This window comes from Passer domesticus, chromosome 9, assembly GCF_036417665.1.
Source record: "Passer domesticus isolate bPasDom1 chromosome 9, bPasDom1.hap1, whole genome shotgun sequence".
NCBI lineage: Eukaryota > Metazoa > Chordata > Aves > Passeriformes > Passeridae > Passer > Passer domesticus.
This window is the reverse complement of record NC_087482.1, coordinates 16,640,000-16,650,544: the sequence shown is the minus strand read 5'-3', so window position 1 is coordinate 16,650,544 and position 10,545 is coordinate 16,640,000. Positions and strand designations below refer to the sequence as shown.

At 48.0% G+C, this 10,545-nt stretch overlaps 2 protein-coding genes across 3 annotated transcripts; one reads left to right on the top strand and one right to left on the bottom strand.

Moving 5' to 3' along the window:
- Positions 1 to 2,562: 2,562 nt before the first annotated feature.
- LOC135307246 (zinc finger protein 541-like) lies at positions 2,563 to 5,960 on the top strand. Of its 2 annotated transcripts, XM_064431829.1 has the most exons (4): positions 2,563 to 3,073; positions 3,408 to 3,496; positions 4,027 to 4,113; positions 5,598 to 5,960. In XM_064431829.1, exons 1-4 carry the CDS (start codon positions 3,010 to 3,012, stop codon positions 5,604 to 5,606), a joined length of 249 nt encoding a protein of 82 aa, XP_064287899.1. In that variant the 5' UTR covers positions 2,563 to 3,009; the 3' UTR covers positions 5,607 to 5,960. The 2 variants fall into 2 exon arrangements, 1 of the variants encoding a protein (XP_064287899.1); XR_010367956.1 differs by lacking the exon at positions 5,598 to 5,960 and adding an exon at positions 4,973 to 4,997 and having other exon boundaries at positions 2,563 to 3,496.
- A 1,271-nt stretch (positions 5,961 to 7,231) lies between these two features.
- On the bottom strand, positions 7,232 to 10,013 carry LOC135307245 (uncharacterized). Its single transcript, XM_064431828.1, has 4 exons — positions 9,571 to 10,013; positions 8,798 to 8,923; positions 8,284 to 8,434; positions 7,232 to 8,143 (listed from the first exon to the last, which is right to left on the bottom strand). Exons 1-4 carry the CDS (start codon positions 9,659 to 9,661, stop codon positions 7,780 to 7,782), a joined length of 732 nt encoding a protein of 243 aa, XP_064287898.1. The 5' UTR covers positions 9,662 to 10,013; the 3' UTR covers positions 7,232 to 7,779.
- Between the last annotated feature and the right edge of the window lie 532 nt (positions 10,014 to 10,545).

Genomic DNA, 10,545 nt, shown 5'->3' with positions numbered 1-10,545 from the left:
CTGAGCACCTGGGTCTTTCTGCCCAGCCCGTGTCCAAGGAAACACCCTGTGCAGCACGCAGCATTGTTAGCTTGGAACTCGGACTTGCCGCCCAGGTCCCAGGCTCACCCTGGGCTCTCCTCTGAGCTTGTCATGACTTTCAATAAACAGGCCCTAGCCTTTGGAAAGATCTTGGCTTCATTTTGCCAATTTCACTCAGGAGTGAGACTATTAAGACAGGGTGGCCAAACAAACTTTCTGCTTGTGTTGGGTTTTCACCAGCTATTGGTCACGCGAGTTTTTCAACTAGAAAATATTCTCTGCTTAATCATGACTCCTGTCACAAAGTGTTAACTATACAAATCTAGCACACAAATTCCACACTGAGAGGAGCTAGAAATAAATTTATACTTCTTGTACTAGAGCAATTACTTTCATCTATACTACAACACTTCTCTTTCAGCCAAACGAGGTTGCCACATAAAGGAAGGAGGTCAAGGGCTTCTCTTTTCTTGGCCACTTTTTTCCTATTCTTTTTGCATTGTTTTGCCCTGTGGCCTCATCACAAACCAATATGGAATGAGATTGGTTTGCTGGACAGCAAGCTGGCACCTGAGGAAAATAAACTGAATGAATGTGGAAAGCGGAAAATGGAGTGAAATTTCTTACATGGAGAAATAATTAAACTGTGTTAACTGTGCTATTGGACCTCTTAAAAAAAAACAGACCAAAAAGTCACTATGGCCTTCAGAATCCATTACGACACAGAGTAGAATACATAGAAACAAATAATGTTAAAAAAAAACGCTTTTCTTTGACTACATTAAACAAATGTTAGTGGTGGAACATCAGTTACTGCATTCACCTACTACATGAAGAGAGCTGTCACATGCATGTGATATAGAAAACACCCACCCACTCCTTCTGAAATACCCACAGGCCCACTTTTGAGCAACTAGTGACATGTGCTCTGTATGCATGACTACTCTGCAGTCAGGTTTCTTGTGTGCCATCAGGATGCCTATTAAAGATGGAGATCATAAAAGGATTAAGGAGTCTGTCACATGTATTGTTTTCTGCTGTAGTTCTAGCCTGAGGGATTAGTCGGTGTAAACAGCTCAAGATCTCCACATTTTCCAGATGAGTCCGTGAAAAGAAAACAGTCATGAGAGCATCCAATATGAAACTCAGAAACAAACATGATTGAAGGCTGTCCTGACTTGCAAAATGGTTGGTGCTGGTTTGCACTGTTGGAAACTCCTTGCTCTATGGAACCTCTTGTTCCTGACAATGAAGTCTGTCATTCCTGAGTAACAACAGGCTCACACTTCCATAGCAAAAAGGTACCATCACAGCACCTAGGTGTATTTCCAGTCAATCACAGACAATTTATATCTCAATAAGCCATTCTGAAAGCTTCCTTATACATTTTACATCTTATTAAAAAACTGTAGTATTTGTTTAAATAATTTAACTTTGGAGACAGGAAGTTTTAGGAGTGACTCTCACAGCTGATGTTCTTTAAGTTGCTTGCAGCTGGTTACTGCATAAAGCAAGCTGCTGAGATGGATGTCAGGTCCCAATATCCCTAAAGATTGGTAGATGATCTGGGTCCCAAGTGCAAAATCAGCATTCAAATGTCACGTATTATTCAAAGCATCAGATATTCAAGTATGAAAAGACAGAGTTAGCTGCTTCTCTAACAAAAAGAGTTTCCTCTCTGATGGGCTGGAGATGATTTAAACAATTTAGAAGTTATTTAGAAATCACTTGGGGTGATTTAAACAGAACTCTCCACAGCTCTCCCACAGCTTTCTGAAATATAGAAATAGTATTTAATCTATGCTGGCATTTGTAAAGAAAAAAAGAATTTCTTATGTTCAATAAACAGAAATTCATTTCTTCATTATTCATAAAAGTCATCCTAATTTTACAGAACAATGAAAGTAAAATCAGAAAAATATGCTTCTATTTACAATGCAATTTTTAGAAATCCTTTCTCTGCTAAGTGGTATTTGATGAGATTTTTTAACTCTTTCACCTGCACTTTCAGAATGCAGTCTGCTCAGAATAGTGAGGGAGTTTCTCCTAATTCAAGAAGCTGCTCACCTGCAGAGCATTGACAACTGCCTTTGTGAAATCCAGTATGAATTCACTTGTGAAAATCAATTAGAATTTGGTATTTGGTTAGAGATTCTTATGCACACAACATCCAGACACCTTGCCAGTCAGAGTGTCTCAATACGGATGTGCACAGATTTATTTTACTTGCAATTTGTTTCTTTACCTTATCACAGAATGAGATCCCTACCAACATAGGAACAAATTAAATCCCTTGCCCTTCAGCACTAGGGGTATTCAGCTCTCTGCTGTCATTTTTTAGCAGCCTGCTGATTTCCTGCTTGTAGATAATTGTATTACAATATGCCAGAAACCCATCACAGAAGTAGTGTAAAGCATCTCAGTACTTCTGTTTCCCTTCTTTCTAAGGAATGCAAATTGATTCCTCCACCCCTCCTTGCACTCCTTTGACATCCACTACAGCTGCTCCTTGAAGAAGGGAGTTCACAAGCAGCAGAGCACTCGCTGCCTGCTGTGTCTCGTCCAGCTGCGGCAGGGCTGAGCCCAAATGGCTCCAGCAGGGACAAGATCTCTCCTGGAGGCAGTGCCGCAGGGTCCTGCAGCCTGCTGCCTTGAAAACCTCCTGGAGATCTGTGTTCTCGAAGACATTTTGAGGGACAATTCCCAGAAGCCTCAGTCAGCTGAGGCAATTCAGGATGCAGGAGGAGCAAAATCATGGAGTTGGAGAGGAAAATGCTACCCTTGGGGAGCAGGAGCCAAGGGCTGGGCAGCAAAAATGAGGGACTGGGAGCAAAGCACAATCTTTGACCCATATGAGAGCCAGTGGCCTGAATCCTCAGCTGAAGAAGCAAAGCGGCTGAAGGGCAGCATTGGTGGGGTTTGGCTCCTTTTTTGTGTTGTGGGGCAGCTCAAGCCTTTTTCCTTTGCATCTTGCAGGAGGCTCTGGAGATGTTGCTCTCAGGGGGTCCTCCAACAGCTCAAGGCCATCCCTTGGCTGATTATCATTATGCAGGTAACCCAAGCCCAGCTTCTTCCTTCACTGACACATGTTGCCGTGCCCTTAATGGCCGTGTCAAGCATTTCTGCTTCAATTAGTTGTGCTTAAAACCGGCACACGATCTCGCCTTCTCTGGGGACAGGGAAAGCACCAGCATCTACTCCTTCAGCTTGACTTGTTTTCCATGCTTTTTTCCCTGGGGAATGCCTGCTCTCGTCTTCATCACCTTCTGAGGGAGCAGACATGCACGCACGTGAATGACGGCTGGCGCCAGCTTGCTTTCGGCATCCAGTGGGATCTGCTTCAAGTGGCTAGAGGGATCAATTCAGCTGCTGCTTTTTCTTGCCAGGCTCTGATAGATGGACACCTGAGGAGAAGGAGGCCTTCCAAAAGGCTTTCCACACCTACGGCAAGGATTTCCATCTCATCCAGAAGCAGGTAAAGCCACAGGACATTTCTCACCTTGGCAGATCATCAGAAGGGACATGTTGATTATTGCTGGTACCAAATACTGTACCTATGTCCCTCTCTTCTCAAGTACCAAAACTGTTAAAGTAGTCACAGAACAGGACATGGAAGGCCTGTGTGAAAATGATGATCCGGCCTCTGCAGCCCTTCTCTCCAGGCTGTTTTGGAAGACAAAGCTCTCTTCTGTTAGACTTGTCTCCCAGGTGTGCTGCTGCTTCCACAACACCTTGTGCTGGGATAACTGCAGTGAACGGGGCAAAGAAGAACTCTGCTAGAGGGACTTGGTGTTGATCTGTGCCTTACATGTGGCACCACGTAGCACAATACTCGGTTTATTACATTGCATAATGCCTCTCTGACTCCTGCATATTCATTTCATTTTACACCCTCCTCAATTTTCTCCGTGACTTTAATTCCTACTTTACTCTGTATTCTCATTGTTCTCCAATGCACCCTACAGGACGGCTGTTTCAGATTCCTTCTTTTGCTCTTCACAACAGATCCCGAGTAAGACTGTGGCACAGTGTGTGGAGTACTACTACTGCTGGAAAAAAGAGCAGAAACTTGCCAGCAGCACTCTTGCTCAGGTGAGTGGGAAGAAAATCCAGACATGCCAGCAGGGTCAAGAAACTGGCAGAAGGGCACAAACCCTGCTGGCAAGCCATGCCAGACGCCGCTTTGCCAGGCTCCCTTGGTCCCACGCACTGGGAGAGGCGCAGCGGGTGCTGCCCAGACTTTTGTTGTGCTGCTGCCCTGAAATACGGAATTGTGGAGCACAACTTTGACCCAACAAAGCAGCACCACCATCAAAATGGGCTTTGACTCTCTACAAATCGGTTTCTCAAGGGCTGGCACCCTCAGATTCCAATCACACCTTTCATTCCCCACTGCTTGCTAACATCAGCCATCTGGGCTGCCTTCATGGAGATGCTGCCAAATTTTAGAGATCTTTTGTAGCACCCCAGCGTATCCCCAAAAAGGAGCTGCCAGTGCCATGGCACCTTTAATACTTTCCTTACTGGCAGAGAGCAATTTGCTTCACAGAGAGAGACAGAGAGAGGGAGAGAGAGAGATTATTTTGGGTAGGAGAAAATGGGTAATCATGTGTCTTCACTAGTGTGATTGAATGTAAAAGCCATGCCCTAGACATGTGGGGAGGAAAACCAGAGATAAATAGATGTTAGGCAGAGAGGTAGAAATCAGACATGTAGAACTATGGATAGCCACGTATTTATCCCACCCCCTTAGAGCTGTGGTAAAGGGGAGTATTTTCCTCCAACCTCCATGGTTGGCAGCCTGCCGCAGCCCACTGCCATATCCAGCCCTTTTCTCAGCTCTTCGGGGTTTGGAAGAAATTGCTTAGGCCAATAGATTTTTGGGGTGGATGCTGTGAATTCCAGCTTTCTGAGAGGAAGGAAGCACTGATAAGGATTCTTTGATTTCCAGACTGCGGGCAAACGGAAGAGGAGGAAAAGCCCTCCCAGGAAGGAGACTGGGGAGACAGGGAAGAGAAGCCACAAGCGGGCTGGCAGCGCGGAGTGTCCCTGCTGCCAACCGTGCCAGCCGCCCCAGCCGGCGGGAGGCCCCTTTCCGTGCGGGCAGTGCCAACGGTGCGCAAGCTCCTCCTCCTTCTGCTCCCAGCTGCCCCTTTGGCCTAAAGCACGCTGACCCTTTCCAAAGGCACCACAGGGCAAGCTGAGGCCACTTGCAGGATCGCCCCTGGCAGCCCTGCTCAAGCTTACAGCCCACTTGAAACCCAAACAGCTTCGTTCAAACCCAGCATTCCCAGTGAAACCTTGCCATGCCCCAACAAGACACAGTTCGTACAAGCAGGAACACATGCATCAAAACTTGCTTTGATGCTGCTGATCCAATTAAACCTAGGATGAAGCAAAAGGAGGAAGACATTTCAAAGAATTGAAACCAGCAAGATCAGACTCATGGTGCTGATCACTTTACCAATTTGTCACAGCCTGAAAAGATGGAAATTCATCCAAAAAGGGAGATCTCGGCACTTGGCTTAATGGTGTGTATGGAGTTAACAATGGATGGTTTGTTTCCTGTCTTCCAGGGAGTTTGAAACCATCAAGGAGAGGAACAAGCACAGGAGAAGACATCGCCCACGCAAGGATGCACAGCCTCTCCCCAAGAAGAAAAGGCCAAATTAGCCCTGCATTTGCCCCAGGCTAGCAAGAGTTATGCGTCTGCAGGACTAGATAGAAATAAGATTGTTTTTCAAGTTTTTAGGATTGTTTATTCTTCTATTAGTTTACATGATAGGAATCCCTCTGTTTATTAGCTAAGATATATAACTATTATTAAAGATGTATTAGTAGTGTTAGATTTAGCAATAAATGTAACAGGTTTGGTGTTTCTATGCTTCAACTTTTTACATTTTGTCTTTGTTGAGACACAATCTGTTTTTATCATTAAACCAAAGTTTACTCCATTTGGCCTTTCTGTCTGTATGAAATCCCCGAGGCAGTGTTCATTACACTTCCTTGGTGTTGCACACACGGCATTTGCCCTGAGAGAGCAATGGGGGCACATGAGTCCCCCCCAGGCCCAGCCCCTGGCTCAGCTGGCAGCACTTCCAGAGGCGTGTCCCCATTACTGCCAATGAAATCATGGTGGAGCTTCCTCCTTTGATTCCTGAACATCTCAGCTGGGAGTGGCTGGGGAGGCTTTGCTGAATTCAATGCACTGGATCTAAAAGAGTGCTCTTGTCTCACTGTACTTGCTGGGATAAAAGTAGTGGGTTGAGGCCTGTGGTAATCGGCGGAAAAAATGCGGCACTCAATAGGAGTGATCAGCAAATCTCAAAACTTTATTGATAGGCACATACATTTATATTGGTGTTAATGAGGCCAATACATATTGCAAAAGGTGAGCTCATTATTGGTTAGTTACTTATCAGCTAACTACGCCTACCTTAGCATGCTTGTGGCTACTATGTTGCAGCTGTCCACATCTTTACTTCATATTTCTAACTAACCATCCTCTCCCCCATCCTGATGTTGCACCAAGGGCACAGCGCCCTTGCCAGGTTTGGACACTGTCCGCTGACTCCTATCCTCATCTCCTTCTTGCTTAACTAACGGTATTATATCAGTGTGACCTTTGTCAACTAGCTAGCTGTTCACAAAATCCTCCACAAAAGTTCTCTGTTCTATTCCAGCTCTGGGCTTTTTTCCCATACTGCGTGAAACAAGACTGTAATTTTTATTATAATTATAGTCGCTGTTATCCATCTAATTTTTAAGAAGGCTTCTGTGATTGATAGGACATTCCTTCCCCTCTCACACAGCCCGGCTCCAGCTTTCTGCTCCTTGATGCTCCTCTCTTGAAGCTCTTCGGGGAGGGACTGCCACGACCTAAGTCACCACCTTGGGTCTCTTGATGTGCTCACTGCTGGACAGCCATCCCTCGCAGAACATCTTTCCCTCTCTGCCCAGACCTTCCTGATTCAGGGCAGCATCCCAAATGAGCTCCCAGAGAAGTTTCTGCATGTCACTGCTAGCCAGCGTGTCCCCGTGCTGGTGCAGGAAAGCTTTGTGAACGGCCACTGCTGGGAAAGCAGGCTGAGGTGGCACAAGCAGCTCCTGCACTGCAGTGCAAGTTTCTCAGAGCTCCTGTCACAGCCCCAGCCCTGCTCCCAGCTCTGTGCATTCTACCCCAACAGAAACAGCCACACCAGGCAAGAACTTACTGCTTTTGGAAAAATATTTATTTATCAAGATCAAGAAAACAATAATTGTCTGCTAATACCAAGTATCACTATCACTAAATGTACCACTATCACAAAAACAATCACCATCCTCCAATATTAACTATCACTATCGCTAATACAATCATTGTCCTCTAATATCAAATAACGCTATCATTAAAACAATCACTATCCTCTAATATTAACTATCACTATCATTAAAACAACCACCACCCTCTAATATCAAGTATCCCTATCACTATCACTAAAAGAATCACTACCACTATCACTATCTATGACTATCACTATCACTAATACAATCACCCTCCTCTAATATCAAGTAACGCTATCATTGAAACAATCACTATCCCCTAATATTAACTAACGCTATCATTAAAACCATCACTATCCTCTAATATTAACTATCACTATCATTAAAACAACCACCACCCTCTAATATCAAGTGTCCCTATCACTATCACTAAAAGAATCACTACCACTATCACTATTTATGGCTATCACTATCACTAACCATCTATCACTATCACTAATCTTCATCCTCTAACAGATAGTAGTCCTGCAGGTATTGGTAGGAGGGCCAAGAGGATGCTGTGGGCTGAGGTGACTCCAGGGAAATCCAGTGGTCCCGTGAAGAGGTGTTGTCAGCCAGAGCACAGAAGGAGCAGGTGGGCAGAGGTGACGGGTCTGCGCTCATGTTCTTGTGCAGCTGGGCGAGCTCTGCTGCAAAGAGCTCAGGAAACAGGCGGCAGCTGTCCCTGAACCCGTTGCCTTGGGCTCTCTCGCTGCTTCCTGCTCCTTCTCCTGACTGTGGTTCACCTCTAGGCTGACCACAGCTTTCCCAGGAAGAGTCCCAGTCCTGTCCTGTTGCCTCTTTGTCCTCCTGGCTCCTCCTGTAGAAACAGATTTCCAAGAAGACTCCTCACAGATAGGAATTTGGAGCACAGTTTCCTCAGAGCCCTGCTAGGAGCCGCCTGGGCGCTCCTGCATGCTGCAAAGACTTCCTTGCCAATGGCAGCAATTAATAACTCACCTGTCTCTCTTCAGCAGCTGATGCATGACTAGATAGCCAGACACTGCCCCAAGCAGAAGCAAAGCTGAGGCTGCTACTGTCCCTACTAGGATGTAGTACTTGCTCGGGTCACAGTGTCCAGCAGTCTGGGCTTTTTGCCCACCGGATGACCCTGGCAGGAGAAGAGACAATGCAAGAGTCAGCGTTTGTGCTCTGCACTAGGCATAACCCCACAGTGTGCTTCAGCTGCCCAAGGACTGGCACTGCTAGTGGATCAGAACTGACATCTGATGTTGTCTTCAGATATGGCTTCCTCTGGCTCTGGTGTCTTAGCATCAGGGACCAAGAGGGATCCCATCAAGCTCTCATGCACAAGAGCCCAGTGTGTGCCAGGGAGCAGCACTGCCCCATCTACTCCTCCGGGCTGCAGGCCCGGGCTGCGTGCTGGGCACCTGCAATTCACCCATGGAGAGCACTGCAGGGATACAGCAGAAATGCTGCTCTTTGCCCAAGACAGCATCTAGCAAGCACTCACCTGAATATTCCTCAGGCTCAGCAAGTGTCCTGGTGTCCTCTGTTGGTTCTCTTTTTTCATGTGAGCCTGGCACACTGTCACTTTCTTCCACAGCTAAGGTCTCCGGCACAGTCTCAGAATCTGTCTCTTCAGAAAAACAAAACATTGCACACATTAAGCAGAAGCCACTGCCCCTCAGCACAAGCACGGTACCATGGCCTGGGCATTCCGGCAAGCGGCGTTGACGAGGCCGCTGTCCCCCCCAAGACAGAAGGAATCGACAGCTGGATTTTCTGCAGTGCAACAAGAAGTGCAGACCCAAACCAGCCAAGACTTAACCAAATGACCCACAGAAGGAGTACCTTCAGGTTCCCCCTCACCCTTGGACTCCAGCTTCAACCCGTCCCTGAGCCTGAGCTTCGCAAGGGGCAGCCAAGGCTTGCTCTGATGTCATTGCTGCCTCCATGCTGTGCTGAGCGTGTGGCGAACCCAAATTCAGCACTGGCCTTTGCCCAACATCTGGATGCCAATGTCTGCACAGAGCAGCCCTGGCCAGGAATGCTGCAACTGCAGCAGCAGCTGGAGAAGCCCCTGGCAGTCATCTGGAAGAACAGCTGCGAGCGGAGGCTGTGCTGGACCATCTCTAGGGCTCCCTGCAGGAGCTGTGAAATGGAGTGGGCCTGCAGCAGGACTCTGACTGAGTGCTTCTGCCTGTCCAGGATACAGCACATGCCTACAGGAAGCAAAAGCTCAGCTTCCCGGCTGCCAGGGTTAACAGAGTGGGATATACTAACCAGATGGGGCTTCATGCAAGGCTGCCAGGAGCTCCTCTGGAACATCCGGCAATCCTTCAGGGAACTCTTCAGGAACCTTGTCATCGTTCATCCCTATTGTTAGATTTACAAAAGCACGTTAACCTATGACGGTATTTTTCTCGTGAATAAAACAGGGAAAAGGGGCGCTCCTTTTTGTGAAGGCAGGACAGACTGACTACTCACGCTTGAGGTACCAGCTCGGAGTCAGCACGGTATCTGCCCCTCGCTCAGGGCCTGAAAGAGCACTCTCTGTGTCCACAACTACAACCAAACACCCACAAGAAGTTACCATCACGTGCACTGCCCTGATGGGCACACCTCAAGGCCTGGATGTGGAAGGCACTGCTAGGGCACGCTCAAGCAGGTCTGCATCCTCACAGCTGCAGGGGGGTCTGGCTGCCCTTGGGACACTGAGCTGGCAGCTCCCACATGAAGGGAAAAGCCGTGGCGTGCCCACATGATCTGTGTGCGGGTCAGCCCTGGAGCCGGGCCAGAAGGCTGGACACCCAGAGCGGAGGGACGGACAGCCACTGCTGAGTGATGGAGAACTGGTGCTGAGCTTCCGGGCCTGACCCGACCCTCCCCACATCCTTGCTCCTTAGGAAGCTCTCTCCATGCTGCACCCTAAAGCAGCTGCAGCCCCTCACACCTCCCCTGGAGCCTCTGCCCCTCTGCCTGCCCCGTGCTGCCTTCCTGGCTCAGCCATCCCTGCTCCCGGCCCCGCTGCTGCCAGCCAGGGCTGTGTGCTGGCCCCTGCCTGCCTACCTGCTCCCTGCCCAGCTGCTGGAGCACTCTGGGCATTCTGGGCTGGCAGGGCCACGAGAAAGAGCAGCAGGAGGTAGCGGCTCAGGACCATGATCCCCCCTGCTAGCAACACTCTGCTGCTGCTGCTGCTGCTGCTGCAGTGTTGCCCAGAGCGAGCACTGAAGAGCACAGTGGGGCTCTGGAACCTGA